General features: G+C 48.1%; 1 protein-coding gene across 1 annotated transcript; it reads left to right on the top strand.

The window, feature by feature from the left end:
- The first annotated feature begins 1,582 nt into the window (after nt 1–1,582).
- On the top strand, nt 1,583–20,705 carry LOC136653059 (uncharacterized). The gene is made up of 9 exons (XM_066629984.1): nt 1,583–1,687; nt 2,021–2,105; nt 2,648–2,768; nt 3,787–3,883; nt 3,996–4,311; nt 8,036–8,093; nt 9,614–9,905; nt 17,794–17,920; nt 19,816–20,705. Exons 1-9 carry the CDS (start codon nt 1,583–1,585, stop codon nt 20,703–20,705), a joined length of 2,091 nt encoding a protein of 696 aa, XP_066486081.1.
- Nucleotides 20,706–21,263: the final 558 nt, after the last annotated feature.

The raw sequence follows: 21,263 nt of genomic DNA, 5'->3' as shown, positions 1-21,263 counted from the left end.
CCTTCCACCCAAGTGGTCCACGCACCAGATGTGGAGATTACGGGTGCCATGCAGGCTGCTCAGAGAGGAGGGCAGCCAGCTGTTGGCGCTTCAGGTGAGCCAGCGCAGGATTTGGGTAGTAGTGTAGGTGCTTTATGGGATGAGAGGGAGGGCTTTGCTGTACCTTCAGTGGCCCTCAACTCTCAGTGGTTTCCTTGGTCTCAGTGGGGAACAGCTAACCCCTTTTATCCTTGGGGCCCTTATCAGCAGGGCATCCCGGGTGGTGGGGCGCAGGCTCTGGCAGCTCCAGCCGGGCCTGGCGCTCCCCCTCCACCTGTCTGGGTGCCTGGCACAATGGGCGGGCCTGCCTTTCCCCCTCTGGGGCCGCTAATGGGCCCCTTGGCATCTCCCGGGATGCAGATGGGGGGCTGTATGGAGTCAGGGGAGCGCCCCCGGGTGTCATACGGTGATATTGCTCTCCCTCTTGGCGGGCATCTGGCTTTATCTGTAAAAGAGAAAATTTGGAGAGGTGAGTATGTGGATATGTTTAGCCTTTTGCAGATTGAGCCTGAGCCTGTGCCAAAAGTGGGGGAGCCTGTCAGGGATCAGGAATCCATCAGGAGGTGTAAAATCAATAAGAATTGGGCAAACTGGCTGAATGGCTTCGTCATTTATGCCTCGGTTGTGCTGCAAATGTATCCCAACCGTGCCCAAGCCCTGTTCAAGTACTTGGACATAGTGCACAGGGCGTTTAGGGAATATACAGGTATGGCTTGGGTGGCTTATGACCACCATTTCAGGTTACATGCAGCACATGATCCTGCCTTGCAATGGGACTTGTGGACGCAGCTAGTCCTTCCGTCCAGGCCGGCGTGGGGTGACCGCTCGGATAGTGGTCACCTTATTGCCAGGAACAAAGCTGAATCTAACAAGGCACCTAGCGGTGCCCAGTGGGTTCAGAACCCCCGGACTTGTTTCGAGTACAACGCGTCAGGAAAGTGCGGAAGAAACAACTGCACTTTCTTGCACACCTGTGGCTTGTGTGGGGCAAAGCACCCTGTGTCCTCGTGCCCTAAATTGGGCGGACCGAGACAGGCTTCCGGGCAGCAGGCCGGCCGAGGCCGCAGGGGTGGCGCGCCCTCCTTCCCTCCTCCCGATGGAAAGGGGGCCAACGCCGATTAGGGTGGCACAGTTGCGTTCATGGTTGAGAGTTTATCCCAACAGAGTTGCTGCCGGTCATTTGGTGGAGGGGTTCTCGAAGGGTTTTCGGATTCCGGCGGCACGGCCCGTTGCACCTGTGCTGTCCGAGAATTTGCGTTTTGTTAAGGGGTTACAGCATGTTGTTAGGAGGAAGATCAGCAAGGAGTTAGACCTGGGCAGGGTGGTGGGACCATTCCCGACCCTGCCTATTCCCAACTTGCGAGTCTCTCTTCTTGGGGTGGTCCCCAAAAAGGTTCCTGGGGAATTTTGGTTAATCCACCATCTATTGTTTCTGGAAGGTGAGTCCATGAGTGATGGTATTCCCAGTGAGCTATGCTCGGTTAGGTACACTTCATTAGACCAGGCTGTGGGGCGGCTGTGGTCGTGCGGCGTGGGCGCTTTGATGGCAAAGGCAGATATTGAGTCAGCCTTTCGCTTGTTGCCTGTCCACCCTGATGACTTTTGCCACCTGGGCTTCTGCTTTGAGGGCACCTACTACGTGGATAGGGTATTGCCGATGGGTTGCGTGATATCTTGTGCCCATTTCGAGTGTTTCAGTACCTTTTTGGAATGGGCGGTCCAATTCCAGACTGGTCACATGACCACTGCGCATTATCTTGATGATTTTTTATTTATTGGACCGGCTGGTACTGGGACATGCGTAATGCTGCTCGCATCGTTTACGGCGCTGTGCGAACAGTTGGGGGTTCCCCTGGCACAGGATAAGATCGAGGGCCCTGCAACTTGGTTGACTTACCTTGGCATTGAGTTGGATACCATTACTCAGTGTAGTAGGCTCCCGGAGGCTAAGCTTCTTAGGTTGTCTGACATGCTTCGGCAGGCATCCAATGCCAAAAAACCGACCCTCAGGGAGTTGCAGATGCTCGTTGGGCACCTCAACTTCGTCTGCCGGGTGGTGGCACCAGGTAGGGCCTTTCTGAGGCGTATGTACGAGGCAATGGCTGGGTTGCGCAGGCTATCCCATCGCATAAGGGTCACGTCAGCCCTTTGGGAGGACATGACCGTGTGGCTCAGGTTCCTCGACCAGTTCAACAGGGTGTCCTTTTCGAGGACCAGGAGCTTGGTCGAGGCCGAATTGCAGGTGCACTCTGATGCTGCAGGGGGCCATGGGTTCGGAATTTATTTTAGTGACAGATGGTGTGCTGCCTGTTGGCCAAGCATTTGGGGGCAGGACGGCATCACTCTAGACCTAACATTCCTCGAGTTTTTTCCCATTTTAGTTGCTGTACACATGTGGGCGGAGGAGTTTGCTAATACTTCTGTCCGCTTCTGGTGCGACAACCAGGCAGTGTTCAGGATAATTAACAGTCAAACTTCTAAGTCCCCTAGGGTCATGCGCTTGGTGAGAGCGTTTGTCCTCCAGTGCCTGTCAATTAACGTTCTCTTTTCAGCAAGGCATGTGCCCGGTGTGCGGAACAGCATTGCTGATGCTCTCTCTCGTTTCCAGGAGGAGCGTTTCAGGCAGCTGGCACCGGAGGCGCGGCAGGACCCAGAACCCATGGAGCCTTGGCTCAGCACCACCCAGAACATGATCTGGACCTCTCCAGCAGCCGCCACCAGGGACTGATGCAAGGAAGATTCATGAGTTTTTGGCTTTCCGTAGACAGCAGCGTCTTGAGGATGCATGGCCTCTGCCTGTGCAGCACCTGACGAGGTTTATCACTGCCCTTTGGGACAGAGATCTGTCAGCAAGTTCGATCGCTGTTTATTTAGCTGCCCTCTCATTTCAGTCCAGGGCATTGGGTTGGGTTGATAGCACTTCTGATTTCCGGGTCAGGAGGATGCTGGAGGGGTTGAGAAGGAGCTGCCCCAGACCCCCAGATGCCCGTATGCCAGTCACTCCGGGTATGTTGCAGGACCTTTGTGCTGATTTTGGGATACTCTGTGCGTCACGTTATGAGACACAGTTGTTTAAGGCTTGTTGCCTAGTTTTATTTTTGGAGGTCTTTTGCCCTAGTGAGGTGTTGTCTGTTTCCAAGTTTAACTCGGGGAACAGAGCCTTGCAGTGGGGAGATTGTCAGTTAGAAGTTAATCGTGTTTCTTTATTTTTAAGGCATTCTAAGACCGATCAACGAGGTAAGGGCCAGTGGGTCCATCTGAAGAGGGTGGCCAATGTCGAGATCTGCCCAGTGCAGGCAGTGATAGCCTACCGCCAAGCGGCGCCGCAGAGAGCAGGACCCCTTTTTCATCGCCAGAACGCCTCTCCTTTGACTGTTTATCAATTCAGAGCTGTTTTTCATGCTGCCCTCCAGAGGCGTGGCATGTCACCTGGCCAGTTTGGACTGCAATCCTTTTGGATTGGTGCCGCATCCACGGCAGCCAGGCTTGGCTTCCAGGCGGGAGCCTTTCAGAAGATCGGTCGTTGGCACTCCAGTGCCTTCAAGTATTACGTGCATTAGGCCCACCGTTATGTGGGGCTGGATCAGCAGTTTGTGGGCTCCCTCAGTGGTTTGGGGGGGCGTGTTGACTGGCATTGCCAGCCTTGGTTTTCAGTGCGGGACCGTCCGGTGGGAGTCCCAGTTCTGTTGCCTGTGGGCATCTTGTAAGTTGTTGATACAATGGCTTATGTTACCTTTTCTGTTTCAGGTCTGCATTGGTCGGCTCCAGTGAGGGTCCTGATCTGCAGACATTCGATTATCTTTTGGGCCCGGAAAAGAGCGGTGGCAAGCAGCTTCAGCTCCCAGTTGGGACTGGGGGGCCTTGCCAGTGTCTCCTGGGTTGCCAGAAGGCACATGCGCTGGGGTCAGTTCATGCCCATGCTGCTGAACTATCTAGAATGGCATCCCCCTCCCCAGGTAATTGTGGTGCATCTAGGGGAGAACGACCTGGGCCAGAGGACGTCGATGTCCTTGAGGCTCCAGGCTCGGAAGGAGTTCTCACTGCTGTGTAGTTGGTTCCCGGGGATGGCTATCCTCTGGTCCAATCTTCTTCTGCGGCGCATGTGGCGCGGAGCACGTAGTGTCCGCAGGATAGATGTTACTAGGAAACAAGTCAATGATTACCTGGGGAGGGTAGTAGTAGAACAGGGCGGGGCGGTCATTAGGCACCCAGCTATTGGGTTTAAGGAGCCCGCCCTGTTCCACAGCGATGGGGTGCATCTGTCACCAGTTGGTAATGATCTGTTTTTATATGATCTGCAGCATGGCTTGAAGGAGTTTATCCTTGTGGGGAGCGGTGAGGACAAGCGCTAGGCTGTCCTCCCCTGTGGCAGGGTATGTGTGGGGCTGGGTAGGCAGGTACTTGTCTCAGTGTTTATCCAAGGCAACAGGGTGAGGGGTAAGTCTGAACTGCTCCCATGATGCCTGACCGGCTCCAGGAGGCAGGCAGGCAAACCCCTTGCCTGGACTGACAGGACGGTGCGGCTCGGCCAACTAGCCTGAAGTCCAGCTGCCTTGCCCCTTTGGGGGTGGTGTTGACAGACCTAAGCTGGCAACTGACGGCTGGGGCCTCGAGCCAGGTGGTACGCCCAATGAGAACGCAGGGGGAGGCAGACAGCTAGGACTGTTTCCCCCATATGGCCCCGCACGATTGATGTTCAGTGTTATTGCCCTGCTGCAGTTAAAGTTTAATAAAGTTGCCCATTTTCATCCAAGCCGAAGTCTGGCATCTTTATTGCGGGTGTTGGGGTAAAACAATAGCTCAGGGGTGTCAGACATAAGGCCTGTGGCCTGGATGTGGTCTCTGGAAACCATTTATCCACCCCCATTATAATTGGGTTCTTCCAGCTTGTTAATTGGGCTCTCTCATATTTTGAGATTATGAACAAGATTTGCACATTTTCTCTTCTGTCCTGCATAGCTAATGAGTTTCTATGTGAAAACGAAGTGCTTTTTTCTGGCTGTCATCTGCTTATTATTTTTTCTGTGGCTGTTTCTTGTGTGTTGGCAAAAACCATCACAGTGGTCCGGGCTTTCATGGCCACTCAGGGTGCAATCCTAACCGGCACTTATGCTGGTATGGGAGCCCCTGGGAGGGTCACAAACGTACTGTAAAGCACATTTGCGCCTCCGTGAGAGGAAGCTGTGTCGGCGCATCTAGATGCACCAACGCACAGAGGCTGGCAGAAGCCTCCGGGGTGCCTTCCTCCGTGCCGCTTGTGCCAGCACACCTGCGCCGACACAAGCGGTGAAGGTAGGTGTGGAGGGGTGGGGAGGTGGCGGGCAGGGCACATTTCTGGGTGCAGGAAGGCGGGCAATGGGCGTTCCAGGGGCAGGCGCACGGGGAGCTGGGGGCGGGACTGGGACCCAGTGGTTATTCCAGATCCCAACCCCCCGTCCCCAGGGAGAGCAGAGCAGCTTCAAGTGGCGCAGGTCCAAGGAGACACATTGGGGCCAGCAGCCCTTACCCAGGGGTAAGGGGAAGAGCTTCCCCTTGTCTCTGGCTGAGCCACTCCTGGCCAGAAACCCGCGTTGAATGCAGCGCAAGCCTCCTGGCTTGCCTGCTCCAGCACGGGTTTGGATTGCGCCCTCAGACAGATAACAGGATGAGGGAATGGCTGGGGACAAAACTGGCCCATTCCATTGCTCTTTCCTGCTCCCTTATTCAAATGGGTTGCATGGCTGTCAACCTCACCTGCATTTCCAAATGTTGACATGCACTTCCAGATTGGGCAGATCATTGTGGAATGTAATGAAGGCTCTATCACCATGTTCTACTTCGTACTGGGCTACATTGGCATTCTGACCACTGTCAGCTTTACTGTTGCTTTCTTAGCCAGAAAATGGCCTGACACCTTCAATGAAGCCAAACTGATCACCTTCAGCATGCTGGTCTTTTGCTGCCTACCTGAGCACAAAAGGGAAATACGTAATGGCCATGGAGGTCTTTGCCATCTTGGCCTCAACACTGCTTTACCTGCCAGCATTTTTCTCCCCAAATGTTTCATTATTGTTCTGAGAAGAAATTGCAGCTCCAGGAAGGTCTTATCAGAGAGAAGAAATCATTAAATGCATCTTCAGGCTAGAGAAGATGGGGATTATTGTTCTAAGAACAGATCTCAACACTGAGCAAGTGCTAATGGAGAAAAGACATTCTTAAATCTAATTGTAAAATTATAGTTTTGCAAGTGTTTTTATAGATAGAGCCATACATTATGTGTAGTGGATCACAGTGCATCACATTGGTAACTCAGTTCTAGATCACTGCTTTGGAACGTGCATGGTGGGGGAGAGGTGATAAGTCATGTCCGAAGCAATAGTTCTGTCTCATGGGAGGCTATCCCATAATGTTGCAAGAAGAACATCAAACAGAACACTGGAACAATGGAATATATATTTCAAAGAGTCACAATGGTTGGGCATCTTCAGCATCAACAAAGGTTCCAAAGATCTGAGTCCAAGCGAAGGATCATCTTCCATGAAGCCCTTCCTTCAAACAAATAACCTTTTTCCAAGAAAAAGCTTCTTCTAGAAGAGGAAGGAAATCTCTGGATGCTGCCTACAGCTCAGTTGTACCCAACTCCCTGCACGGCAATGAAGCCAATGTACATGAACAGTGCATCAATGTGGCATTCGCTGCATCCCATAGGGGCCTCCTCGGGAGAAGGAAGAATTTGTTCCCTTTCCCCAGATCAAGCCCATACTGGCCCAGTGGCTCAAGACTTTTCATTTTTCTACTACTTTGTGGACTCGTGCTTTGAGTGCTATTCTTTACATATTAAACAACCTGTATGTTGGTTCAGTAAACAAGGCTTGATAGGAACCTTGCAGGACTTAGGACGCAATCCTAACCCCTTATGTCCGTGCTTTTCAGCACTGGCATAGTAGCACCAGTGGGTCATGTGCTGCATCCTGCAGTTGGGTGTCACTCATGGAGACCTCCTCAAAGTACGGGAATGTTTGTTCCCTGACCTCAGAGCTGCATTGCCCTTATGTCAGTGCTGGAACACAGAGTAGAGCACGGTGATAGAGCCTTCGTTACATTCCACAATGATCTGGGAGTGCATGTCAACATTTGGAAATGGAGGCAAGGTTGCCAGCCAGAGCGGGATGCTCCAACAATGCCACTGAGGCTACAACAATGTATTCTTCCAGTCAAGGGAATGCAAGGCCCTTTGCTCTTCCACCACTGTGATCAAGGAACAATGATTCAGCCTACAATCCACATGAGCAAGAGCCATTTTTCAGGAGTATGGTGATCCAGCACCACACACGATAAATGTTCATATCCTCACAGACATGCAATGTGAGTCAGCTTTTCTTATTCAAGCTTTGTGAATAAGATTTTCACTGAAGAAAAGGATTCGGATTTTGAGAAATTTAAGAACCAACTCACACATTATGCTCAATGCAAACATAGACCAGTTCTCTCTCTCTCTCTCTCTCTCTCTCTCTCTCTCTCTCTCTCTCTCTCTCTGTGTGTGTGTGTGTGTGTTTGTTTGTTTGTTTTTGTTTTTTGGGTTAGGTTTGTTAAAATGGTGGGAGAAATCTGAAATGGAGCAGAACTGTGGAAAATGGGCTAGGAGATTTGGAGAGAATTGTTCCCACCTTGGTTCTGCTTCCAATCATGCCCTCAATGCCAATGGAGCCAATTAAAGCTTTGATTATATTTAGAGCAGTGGTTCCCAAAGTCCACCTTAGTAGGAGGGAATCTCGTAAGTGGGTGGAAGAATTTCAGCAATGCAATCCCCAGGATAGTATTGCTGCTGGGGAAAGGGGGGCTCATGGCTTACCTGAAGCCAGCAGTATGGTCGGGGTGGTGCAGGAGCCCCACAAACACCTCCGCAGGGCTCCCCAAGACTGGAAAATTTAAAAAAAACCATGATTGGAAGTCACTTCTAGTTTCACAATCAGAAATTGGAAGTGGCTTCTGATAACGTTTTATAAAAGTTTTCCAGGCTTGGGGAGCCCTGGGGAGGTGTCCCTGCACCTCCCGGACCCCATTGCAGTCTTCAGGTAAGCCAGAAATGCCCCCTCTTTCCCCAGCAGCTGTGCTATCCTGGGGATCATGTTGCTATAATCCCCCTGCCCCCATCCCTTAAGGGGCCAGAACTAAGTGCTTCCCTGGCTGGTTTGGGAACCACTGATTTAGAGGGTGAGAATGTAAGCCAAACTATGGTGAAAACAAACTCCTAAGAAATACCCCTACAACTCCCTGCTGCATACCTGCTTTGTTTTATGCCCCTGTCTGTTTTTCCACTGGGTCACATTCTGAATTTAGAGTAATGTGATTTGGCCTTTTGGGTGAAACTAGATGAGATGCCGTAGCACTTCTTTGATAGGTTTGTCTGAGCTATACAAACTGAGTTGGGGGGGGCAATACGGATTGAGATGATGACAAAGCACTCTGCTACCTGTCATGATCCCAATTCAGATCAACCCCCACTCTTTGTCTCATTCAGTCCTCAAAACATATATGTTTTTCATGTGGTATAGAGAATCTTGGCCATTAGGGAGCTATTTACGTACTCCGTAATTATCCAAACCACTGTTATTTTTCTCCTTATACAGTCAGCGACAACAAACTAATCTGTATGAAAAATGTAGGTGGTTATACTCTGAACTGCCACATAGTGCTGAATTGCTGCTCCATGGAGATGCAGAGATTCATCAGGCATCTCCCCAGTTGTTCATCACATAGACCAGAGTCTTTGAGCTGAATCCCTCCGAACAGAGCTCTGTTTCTGTGTAGCTCCTGAGTGACATTCTTGCAAGGATCCTACCAGAGGGGTAATTCAAGTTGGAAGCGGAGTTCAGGATGCAGGTGAGCAGCTGTGACTTGCTCATGAGTAGGTTTAGGCTTGCATTTGCAGCCCAGTGGTTGTTCCTGCTCCTGTTGTTTCTCCTTCTCCCTTCTCAGGCCTGCTGGGAAGTTATTACTGAATGTAGTTTTGAAAGACACCATGAAAAGAATCTGTATAGGCCAGGAGATACTATCATTGCTGGGGTCCTGTCTCTTATACGTCCTCTAAAGAATGCAGTCAACTTTCAGAAACTTCCAAATATGGAGGTACAAAGTTTTCTGTAAGTTGTTTATTGTTTGGTACCCATTATGCGGAGGGATGAACACCTATGACACCTTTGTTGAAGGAATGGTCACGTACAACTCTACCCTGGATCTACTGTTCAGATGGCAAAGGAATGTACCCAATTGCATGTGCGATAAGACTATGTCATGTCTGTTATTGGTGGACTCACTATGGAATATGGTATCCAAATGTTCAACATCTTGACATATCCCAGATTTACAAGCAAAGGTGTAGTACTTCCAATCTCTCCCTTTTCTCCTCCTCAAATGAACATGTTCACTCAACATGCAGAGTAGAGATTCATTTGCCTCAACCGTGTCACTCTTTTTTTCCTTTGCCTGCTTTTTCATTTTGTTGGGGGAGGTCTTCTGCACACTACTACATGTGGTAATAGTGACAACTTACTAGACATTCTCTGGATATCTCTCAGTTTTGATCTCATTGCAGGCTAGAGCCTAAAGATTATCAGCATGTCCTGTCCTTCATGTTTGCCATTCAAGAGATCAATGGGAATCCCCATCTCCTGCCCAACGTCACCTTGGGGATGAACATCTATGACAACCTTTTTGATGGAATGATCACATACGAGTCAATCATGGATCTACTTTTCAAACTGCAAAGAAATATACCCAACTACAAGTGTGATAATCAAGAGAATGTCTTGTCTGTCATTGGTGGACTCACTGTAGAATATATCATCCAAATGTACTACATCTTGAGCCTTTACAAGATCCCCCAGGTATATTAACATATATTTAGGCAGGGCTGAAGAATTGCTGCTGTTCATTTATCATTTTCATTCTCCTTATGTCTGGATAGGGGAGCATGAGGGTTTTGCCAGGTTGGGCATTGACCAAGACCTCACGACAATCAGAAGGCCCATTTTGAAGGGCAGTCCCTGTACTCTCAAAAGCAATGTCAATGGTACTTTTCAAAATGCCACTAGTGGGTTGGGGGATGCCAGTGTGAGGGTTTTGCTCCACAAGCCCCAGCAACCAGGTACTGATACTGTGTCCCTTAGCTGAACTTGTTAAGGTACAAATGTGCCCCAGACTCAGCAGGGGATCTGTTCCGGACCCCCCCCCCGTGGATACCTGGGATTCACAGATATAGCAGATAGCCCCCACCCCATGGAAGCTCCACTGCATGCCCTTTACACCTTTCAAACACTTACTAGGGAGAAAATCAAGTCGATTTTCAGCCCAGTAATTTTTTTAAATGATGTAATGGGCACACTGGAAGGCACACGGGGGGTGGGGATCATTAAGTGGTCCCCCTGTGCGCCATTAAACTATTTTAAAAACTGACTGAACGCATGTTCTTGCTTAAATGTCTATTGAGACTTTTCCGCGATGCCTGAAGAGCCTTCTGTTTAAACAAGCCTCCTGAGTTCTTAGCCTTTTTAACATGTTTTCAACATCTTTTAATAATTTTTACAGGCCTGATTCTTTTGTGATTTGTTGCTCTATGCTCTTTTTGACTCACTGCTTTTTTCTGACTGCTGTTTTTATGATATGTGTTAATATGCTTTGCCTTGTGTCCCTTCGGGGAGAAAGGTTGGGTAATAATAATAATAATAATAATAATAATAATAATAATAATAATAATAATAATAATAATAATAATAAATGTGCTTGCTTTGCAGCCAGCAGGAAGGAAGGCACTGCAGTTAAGTCTTTCGATTGACCTCACTGGTGTTCTCTTAGCGTATACAAAGCAGTTGAAATGGTTAAAGGGAACACCACTAAGGTCAGTAGAAAGACCTCACTGCAGTGCCTTCCTTCCTGCTGGCTGCCAATGCAACCTGTTTAAGCAAGAATGTGCACCCAATAAGTTTTTGAAACTTTCTGCCCTCCCACCGCTTGTCCCCCACACCACAAGCAGGCACTGGGGCTTCCACAGAGGGCACTGTTTCCCAGCCACTGCCCCTCACTGTTTGCAGTGGTGACTAACCTGTTACACTGCACTCTTACACAGTTACACTGCACTAACCTGCACTGTTACGGCACCACTGAGAGCTGTCATTGAGCCTAGAGCAGGACGCTTGATTGCCCCCTTCCTAAAATTTCCCACAAGGCAGATGTTACTACATTTTTAAAATAAGTTTTAAACTGAGAGTTTTAACTTATCATGAGCAAGATTTAATCTAAATGAAAACTTTTTCAGAATGTGATAATTTTTTTGCTTTGAGTAGTGTTACTGCATGTCTTTTCTTCCACCTCAGCAAGGTCCTCATTTGCTTTTTCTTCTCACAATGCAAGGGCATTCAAGGACAGGCTTTCACTCGCTCCCTCAATGCTGTGAGGAACTTCTTTGGTTTCAGAACGCATTGGGGAAATAGAAGTGCATTGATAGTGCTTTCAAACTGTGGTGGAAATGCAACCCTGAATAAATGTGTTTTGTACTTTATGTCTAGTTATAGCCTAGTCCCTGGAAGCCCAGGCCTGACACTGGGATCCCCCCCCCCCAGCCTCACACTGTGGTGCATCAAATTTTGCGATGGCCATAAGGTCCTGGGCCTTTTGTTCGGCCTGCAATGTGACAGGTCCATAGGATGGGCTATGAGTGACTTTTCTGCCCAACCCTCCCACTTCCTTCATGCTGCCTTTCTTCACAGTTTACATCTTTCACAGCCCAATCCTGAGCTGCCCGGGGTGCCCGGGCTCAGCAGCACCGAGAAGGGCTGCCGCCAAATCTGCGCCTCCTGAACTACTGCGGGAGGCGCCTCGGGAGAAGGGGACTTTCATCCCCTTCCCCCAAGTAAGGTAAGCAGCCCCGCAATGGGGCTACTCACTTTACTGCCAACCAAAAGGTCGGTGGTAAGATAAAGGCACTCGTGTAGGGCTCCACACCCTACACGAGCGCCTTGAATCCTGTGGAGCGGAGCTCCGTGGACCCACCTTCCTCCCTCTCCTGGCATGACTCCTGTCCGCCCCCAGCATGCTTCCCCTGCCCTCTCTCAGCCCCCTGACGGCCTCCCCCTCCCCGGAACGCCTCCTCCCCACCCCGTCCCAGCCCCCACTTACCGTGCCACGACTTGGCAGTCCGGAAGACAGCCGAGCCACGGAAGCTGGGTGACTGCCCCGTGCTAGCCCAGCACCGGCCAGCGCTAGTGGCCTTACGATCCGTGCCGCCCAGCACAGGATTGGGCTCTCACTCCCCTATGTATGCTAGATACTATGGATAAAAATGAGGAGTGGGAAACCTGAAAGTTTCTATATATTCTTAAAAAAGAAGCTGGAATGTTGTAAAAAATCATGACCTGAGTACTTTCTCATAGCAAAGCTTTGGTCTGTAGCATCTACAATGAGTCACATGATATGATAACACCACTAACTAGTCATTGATTTAAATCATGCCTATTTTCTTTGGATACCACTCATGGAGTGCAAGTGTTTTGTTTTTTAAAAATGGATATATGAACTACAGCAGTGAAAAAAGCAACAGCTGAGTTAAGTACCATAGTTACTAACATTTTTAGGTGAGAAAATCTTCAGTTAAACAGACACAGAGTTCATATTCAAATATAACCCAGAAACAAAAGTCTGCATCTTAACTTTGGAGGGAATCACATTGGTTTGGAGCAGGGGTGTCCAAAGTTTTTGGTAGGAGAGCCACATCGTCTCTCTGACACTGTGTTGGGGGCCAGGAAACAAAAGAATTAATTTACATTAAAAATTTGAATAAATTTACATCTGTTTACATAAATAAACGGTAAGAAGAACGGTAAGGTAAAATATTAAAGATGAACTTATATGAATGAATGAAGGTCTTGCATTAACTCAGGGCCTATAAAAGGCCTTGCACAAGGCAAGGCTGGCCTTTCCTTTGCTGCTGCTACTGCATCACAGATGTGAAACAGCGAGCAGTGGAGGGAGCCCTCATCCCACAGCTCATGCAAGAGGTCAAACAGTCGCCCTCATGCTGAGAGCAGTTGCCTCGGGCCAGTGTGGGCCCGAATGTGATATAGGTGGTATGTGGTATGTGGTATAGGTGATATACCACATATATAATGTGATATAGGTGGTATGTGGTATAGGTGGTATTGTGGCAGCAGATGCTGCCTCAGTCATTACCCATGCACCCCCATTAAATAATAAATAAAAACCAAATAAGGAGGTTTTTTTTTTGCAGATTTCTCTCTCTGTGTGTGTTGCAAAAATGAGGTGCAGAAAGCAATATTATGTATTTTTATTTTGCTCTCCCTGTTTTCACCCACCTCTACTAATGAGTCATATTTTCCCGATTAGCTCACCTATGGTGCATATGAAACTCCACCCACTGGACACCATTTCCCCTCTGTGTACTGGAATGCACCAAGGGAAGGGACTCTCCACACAGGGATAGTCCAGCTACTTCTGCATTTCAAATGGACCTGGATCGGCCTCATTGTGTCAGGTGATGAGAGCGGAGAAAGCTTTCTGAAGGTCCTGACCCCTTTGTTTGCTCAGAATAGCATTTGTGTTGCCTTCCAGGAAAGGACTGGTGGACACAGGAATGCCAATATGGATCGTTACCTTGACTGTATCCATAAAGTACACTCAACACTTCTATCGACTGAAGTCAGTGTGGTTATTGTCAGTGGAAATGCTCAGTCTCTGCATGTTTTGGCAACGGCTTTATATTATGCTGAATTTATACAGAGGCACCACATAGGGAAGGTTTGGATCACACCCCCTCAATGGATCACACCCCCTCAATGGTAGCTCCAGAAGGATCTCTCCAGACTGGCAGAATGGGCAGCAAAATGGCAGATGCGCTTCAATGTCAGTAAGTGTAAAGTCATGCACATTGGGGCAAAAAATCAAAACTTTAGATATAGGCTGATGGGTTCTGAGCTGTCTGTGACAGATCAGGAGAGAGATCTTGGGGTGGTGGTGGACAGGTCGATGAAAGTGTCAACCCAATGTGCGGCGGCAGTGAAGAAGGCCAATTCTATGCTTGGGATCATTAGGAAGGGTATTGAGAACAAAACGGCTAGTATTATAATGCCGTTGTACAAATCGATGGTAAGGCCACACCTGGAGTATTGTGTCCAGTTCTGGTCACCGCATCTCAAAAAAGACATAGTGGAAATGGAAAAGGTGCAAAAGAGAGCGACTAAGATGATTACGGGGCTGGGGCACCTTCCTTATGAGGAAAGGCTACGGCGTTTGGGCCTCTTCAGCCTAGAAAAGAGACGCTTGAGGGGGGACATGATTGAGACATACAAAATTATGCAGGGAATGTACAGAGTGGATAGGGAGATGCTCTTTACACTCTCACATAATACCAGAACCAGGGGACATCTGCTAAAATTGAGTGTTGGGTGGGTTAGGACAGACAAAAGAAAATATTTCTTTACTCAGCGTGTGGTCGGTCTGTGGAACTCCTTGCCACAGGATGTGGTGCTGGCATCTAGCCTAGACGCCTTTAAAAGGGGATTGGACAAGTTTCTGGAGGAAAAATCCATTATGGGGTACAAGCCATGATGTGTATGCGCAACCTCCTGATTTTAGAAATGGGTTAAGTCAGAATGCCAGATGTAGGGGAGGGCACCAGGATGAGGTCTCTTGTTATCTGGTGTGCTCCCTGGGGCATTTGGTGGGCCGCTGTGAGATACAGGAAGCTGGACTAGATGGGCCTATGGCCTGATCCAGTGGGGCTGTTCTTATGTTCTTATGTTCTTATGTATTTTACCACCAAAATTGCAGCTGAGGGTTTCTGTACAGAAACTTTCCATGGCACATTGTCTTTCTCAGATTCCACAGAAGTCGTGCCAGAATTCAAGGACTTCCTCCAGAACTTAAAGCCTGATAAATCCCTGTCACATTTCCTTTGTTTTTTCTTACAAAATGCTTTCAAATGTTGCCTTAATAAAAAAAAAAAAAAAAAGTTTGTGAACCCTGTACAGGAGAGATGAAGCTGGAGAGTTTGCCTGGGTCTCGGTTTGAGATGGAGATGAGTGGTCAGAGCTACCATATTTACAATGCTCTCTATGCTGTAGCACATGCTTTGCATGCCATAGGTGCATCCAGGAAAAGTGCAGTGCCAGACAGAGGCAAATACAAGCATTTGAATATTAAACCCTGGCAGGTACATTTCTAATATTATTGAATGACTTACAGGGCAATCTTGAGCATTTATCTGGGAGAAAGCTGCTACTGGGGTCACTGGGATGCATTTCTGAAGAATGGTGCTTAGAATTTCCTTGTTGTTGTGGATGAAATCATGTCCCCAGTCTCTAAGGCACATGAAACAGCTGCTTTGTGGAAGTTAAGCGCATTTGCAGTTGTGACGTTACCTCTTAGAAACTCCATCTATGCCACCTTCAGCTCCATAATAGGGAAGAAAAGGGAGAATATAAATGTCTGATGGCTGAAACCACATACAGAAACTTTCCACTGTACGTTGAGAACACGGTACATTGAAGCTATGTGAAACCACATAGTGAAGCTGTTACCATGAATCTAGTGGAAAACCAGGAAAAGGTCAGGAAACCTAAGAACAGAGAACCAAATAAAAAGAGTTGCACAGTTTTGGAAATATTAGGTGATGATAAAGTGAGAAGGAAGATGAGGAAAAATTGCCAAACTGATTCTCGTAAACTTCATGTCTAAAGCATATTTTTGAGGAAAGAAGTGCACTCAGTGACAATGGACACACTGAGAGAAAGGGCTCTATGGTATAAATTGTTTTACATCTATTCCCTCCCAACCTAGCTGCACTCTCTCCTGAAAGACATCCACTTTAACAATGGTGCTGGGCATGAAGTTTGGTTTGCCAATGAGAAATTATCGTCTGGACTCGATATCAACAACTGGGTGACTTTCCCCAATCAGTCCTTTCTTAAGGTCCGAGTTGGAATGATTTCTCCAAGTCAGGAGTTCAGCATCACTGATGATACCGCTGTATGGAACAGCAAATTTAAGCAGGTGGAAATAAAACTCATTACTTAATGCACAGTGCTATCTGGGAGGTGGGGGGCATATCAGTGAATTCACTTATCTGAGGATTGAGTACCTACCTCCCCCACGCCCACATCCCCCGGGCCTCCCAATTCCTTATAAGGCATTACAAATTTTCTCTTCCGGTTTCCCACAGAAACCAGAAGCCGCATTTTTTTTAACTGTCGGGCTTGGTCTGAGCATGGCAGAGGCTGTGGATGGATGTCTGCAGACTCTGCTGAGCTCAGAGGACACTCCAGAGGCAATGGGAGCTCCATGTCCCTCGGCTCCAGAGGGCGGGGGGCATTCCCTGGTATCTGCAGTTTCGGTTAACCATAGGGGGTTCTGGAACGGAACCTTGCAGATACCAGTGCACATCTGTACATGTTTACTTGGGAATATATTTTCACTATGTTCAGTTGTGCTTAATTTCATGTAAAAGTATAGAATTGCTACCTTAAACTTGCAAGGGCTACTGTGTAGGTGTTGTCGTATCAGTGATTGAGTGTCTTCTGTTCATTGTCTGACTACCCTTATCCCCTATAGCTGGCATCATATGGGGTAATTTGAGTCCTCTCACAGCACAGGACTAGGTAGTAACCTTGGTCAACAGACAGTTTTTATTGAAAGGGACATGGAAATGAAGGTAATGAACAGCCCAATCCTAACTAAATCCTCCCCCTGCTGATGCAGCTGTGCCAATGGAGTGCATGTGCTGTATCCTGGGCAGGGGGGAGTCCAGAGACCTCCACAAAGTAATGGACCTTTCGTTCCTTTACCCCAGGGCAAACATCTGCTGTACCATTGGGTATCCTCAGACCTGTACCACCTATTTCGTTGGTGCAAGTCCAAGGAGAGTACAGGAGAGAAGGGGAGACAGATTGGGGTTAGGATCCTGCGTGCATCAGTGCTGCTGGGACCCACCCCTGTTCCACCACCTACCTGCCCCCTCCCTGCCCAGAAACTTCCCCATTCCTCCCCCTCCTGTTCCATTCTACCCACTGCCCACCCCACTGCCAGCTTCCCTTCACTGCCAGAGGTCGACAGTAATGCCCTCCAAAAGAAGTATGGACCTTTCAATAAATAAATGCAAATAAGAGTTCTAAGATAGCATCCAGACAATAAAAGCTTGAAGTTTCACCAGAAAGAATAGATATATCATGAAATGGTAGCAACTGGATAAAGACTTAGATCACAAGAATTAAGGACAGAAGGATAAAATATTTTAACATGAGTGTAAAACAAGGATTCTCAATCAGTGGTACGCAGACCACCAGTGGTTCACTGGGCTGTGTTGGGTGATACGTGCAGCACCGTAATGGGAACTTCAGATGGTGGTAGGAGGCTCAGCCTGCTTCAGCTGGAGGTAGAGCTCCAGCACACTGTTTTCATGTGCTTGAAAAAGCCCTCCCATCCATCCTGAGCCTCTTACTGCCATTGGAAGCTCTTGTTGCGGTCTCCAAACCCGGAAGTAACGGGCGATGTTGTCATCTGATGGTACTTCTGCAGAGAGCATTGGAGCAAGTGGTATGTCTGGGGAGCAGCACTGAGTAACACTGGTCTAAAACATGGACAAGCACGGTCAGAAGATTTGTCATAGTGACTGCTCACAGTCAAACATTTCCCTAATATTAAATAGGATGACTGTAACAATCAGAATCAAAGGTTTGCTTCAACCTGGCTGCTCCTTTTTATTGTTAGCTGCTGCCCCGTTCAACGTGTGTTGAGAGCTGCCATGTTGGACATAGCAGGACAGTTCAAGAGGGGAAACCTGTTTGTTGCTATGACTGTACTCCTTGCCCAGAAGGCACGATTTCTAATCAAATCAGTGAGTAAGGCTGCACAGATGTGCCTGGAGATATTTTTTAAATATTTATTTAATCTTCACTTGATATTTTTTCTATACACAGAACACTTGAATCAATTATGGGAAATAATTTTTAAGAGAGTCAATAGTTCAGAAGGCAGTTTTTGAAATCAACATGCATATTTCCATTTAGCTGACAGCCTCAGAATGTCCTGGGTCAGCTCTGATCCCTATCAATATCTTCCCCAGCATGCCCCAGAACCAACCCCGAGCAATGTACTGGCTTTGATGTGGGCAATCCATTGGTGCATGCCCAGGGCTGCCAGCCATTCACACTGGTGGCCCTGGCCCACGTGCTTGTGAAGACCGAGCCATAAATCACATTTTCAAATGTCAGTTTCCTTTCGGGGATGCTAACAACCCAATCCCATTGGGTCATTACACTGCCGGGATATGTGTGACGGTGGAGTGATGTACTTTCTGGTTCTTGCAAACACCACACTGGAGGGCAAGGCCTGGCTAGGTCCATGCAGCAACAGCCTAGGTATGCCTACTGCCTGAGGTTAGGCTGCACAGGAGGTGAGAGGGAGGCAGGGAGGGGTTGGAATAGGGCAGGGGGAGGGAAGAATGGGAAGGTGACACAGAGGGGAGGAGGGCGGATTGGACCTGGGAAAGGGGTCGATTCAGTGGCAGTCAAATCCAAAACCTCTTCCCAGGGTCAATTTGCCTGCACCGGTCCATGTGGATGTGCACCAGCACTTGGTAGAGCCAAATAGACCAGGCAACTAGGCACAGGCGTACCCCAGGGCAAGGAAACAAATGTCCCCTTATCCCACCCCAAGTGTCCCCTCCCCACAGGAGGCTGAAACTCCCTCATGGGATGCAGCGGACACTGTATTGACACTGCTGCTTCGCCATGCAGGGACTTAAGAAAGAATTGGGCTGCAAACTCATACGTGGGGTCCTGGCTTGAGGGGGACCTTCGTATTAGCAAGAGGCAGCGGCAGGGCACTGGAGGTTCTGTCTCCCAGAGCAATGGCATAGCCATCGGGGCCTCAGCAGAGAGTGTGGGGGAAAGGAGGTTGCGTCACCCGGACCCTTCTCCCCCAGCTGCTAGGGCTTTTTAGCTCCTAGCCAGCCTTTGGTTCATGGGCAGGCTGGGTTCTGCTCCCTTCAGCTGCCTGCCCCAGACTGACTTAATCTTTGTCCCAGCTGAGCTTTATGCTCATGACCAGCCCCTACAGGCCCCGCCCCTTCCTCCATGGGAGGGTTAAAAGGCTGACTGGCCTCTCCTAGCCCCTCCCCTCTCTGCTTCTTTGAGCCAAAACGCTGGAGCCTGGTGTTTCTCCTCCCTCCACCCTCTCCTGGCTCTCCAGACCGGTACTCCACCTGCTGCTGGCTTTGGAGCCTGTCTCCTCCTTGCCTTGCAAGCCTGTTCCCTCCAGGTTTCCTCCAGGTAAGTTAGGGGGACCCTGACATCATATAATCCTTAATGATGGAATACGTCCTTAAATAAATAAAAGAAGCATGTATAAAGCAGTCAATTCAGCAGTGATGATTTCTGTGTAGGTTTGTGACCATTGCCAGTACTATATACATTTGAACTCCTTTTCCCCAGAGTTAGATACTATGCTATTTAATAAATTTTATTATCAGTCAACAAGCACCACATGAATGAATAGAGCTCCAGCGTAGTATATTGCAGGTATTCATGTCCTGCCCTTCCTCTCTCCATCAGAAGGTAGTCAAGGTGGCTAACAGTGTTTCCTCCCCCCTATATAGTGGTAGAATCCAAACATTAAGGTGGGGATTATGCCTCTCTGGCAGCTTTACCTCTTCACAGGAGATTTGGTGTTTCACTACAAGAGGAAGGGGCACCGCTCCGTTTCAAATGGTGTTCTGCTTGTCCCTTACAGATGCAATTCATTGCATCAGATGCCCGGAAGAGGACTATCCAAACAAGAACCAAGACCAGTGCATTCCCAAAGACATCACCTTCCTTTCCTACCAAGAGCCATTAGGGATGATTTTGGTTTCCCTGGTCATTTTCTTTGCTGTGGTCACAAGCCTGGTGATACTAACCTTTAGGAAGAACTGGAACACTCCCATTGTCAAAGCCAACAACAGGCAGCTCACCTGTGTTCTTCTTGGCTCCATCCTGTTTTGCTACCTTTATTCCCTGCTCTTCATTGGCAAGCCTGGGAAGGTTTCCTGCCTTCTCCGGCAATCGGCTTTTGGCATTATTTTCTCTGTGGCTGTTTCTTGTGTGTTGGCAAAAACCATCACAGTGGTCCTGGCCTTCATGGCCACTCAGCCAGATCACAGGATGAGGAAATGGCTGGGGAAAAAAGTGGCTCACTCCATTGTTCTTTCCTGCTGCTTTATTCAAATGGGTATTTGCATTGCATGGCTGTCAACCTCACCTCCATTTCCAGATGTTGACATGCACTCCCAGACTGGGCAGATCATTGTGCAATGTAATGAAGGTTCGATCACCATGTTTTATTCCGTACTGGGCTACATTGGCATCCTGGCTACTGTCAGTTTTATTGTTGCTTTCTTAGCCAGAAAACTGCCTGACACTTTCAATGAAGCCAAACTGATCACCTTCAGCATGTTGGTCTTTTGCAGTGTCTGGATCTCCTTTATTCCTGCCTACTTGAGCACCAAGGGGAAATATGTAGTGGCCCTGGAGGTCTTTGCCATCTTGGCCTCCAACACTGCATTGCTTGCCTGTATCTTTCTCCCCAAATGTTACATTATTGCCCTTGGAACTGAGTACAATTCCAAGAAGCTGTTAACATAAGGAAGAAAGCATTAAATTGAATTGGGAGTTTGTAGGTGTTGTATGATTTTTCTATATGTCAGTTGTGCACAAAACAGCGCACAACTGTTTTAAAAAACATAACCTTAAAGGTATGCTTGGCAAATTGCATGGTGGAACTATTTCAGAAGCAACAGTTGTATCTCATGTGCTCGTATCCAGAGATAGTTTTGATAATAGATTATAGCAGTGGGTCAGTGGTCCCAAACTGGTGCGTTGCAACCTGATTTTCGGCCTGTGGTGATCAGATAACTAATTGTCTTAAACCCTGGGGCTGTTCAAAAATCAGACTCTAACTATAACTGCTAATTACCCTGTAAAGCGCTCAGCTCCTGCAGTTTGTAAGCATGTTTAAATATAAGGAGATAAGTGTTTGAGGATCTTTTTTCCTAATTATTATTAATAATTAAAATATTATTTCTTACTAAATCTCCTTTTTCAAAGTCTGGTAAACCTAAGTGGGTCCCGAGAGAGGGTTATATTAAAAAGTGAGTCCCGGTGCTAAAAGGTTGGGAACCACCAGACTATAGAATTGGAACA

This window comes from Tiliqua scincoides, chromosome 5, assembly GCF_035046505.1.
Source record: "Tiliqua scincoides isolate rTilSci1 chromosome 5, rTilSci1.hap2, whole genome shotgun sequence".
Classification (NCBI taxonomy): domain Eukaryota; kingdom Metazoa; phylum Chordata; class Lepidosauria; order Squamata; family Scincidae; genus Tiliqua; species Tiliqua scincoides.
Note: the sequence above shows the minus strand (reverse complement) of the source record. Positions and strands in the feature narration are given on the sequence as shown.

Bases quoted from the DNA above. Each gene is read 5' to 3' on its own strand.
- LOC136653059 (XM_066629984.1), top strand. From the start codon at position 1,583: ATGGCAAAGGCAGATATTGAGTCAGCCTTTCGCTTGTTGCCTGTCCAC. The intron at 1,688-2,020 runs GTATTGCCGATG...ATGCTTCGGCAG, and splicing joins GCACCTACTACGTGGATAGG to GCATCCAATGCCAAAAAACC. The intron at 2,106-2,647 runs GTAGGGCCTTTC...TCTCGTTTCCAG, and splicing joins CTGCCGGGTGGTGGCACCAG to GAGGAGCGTTTCAGGCAGCT.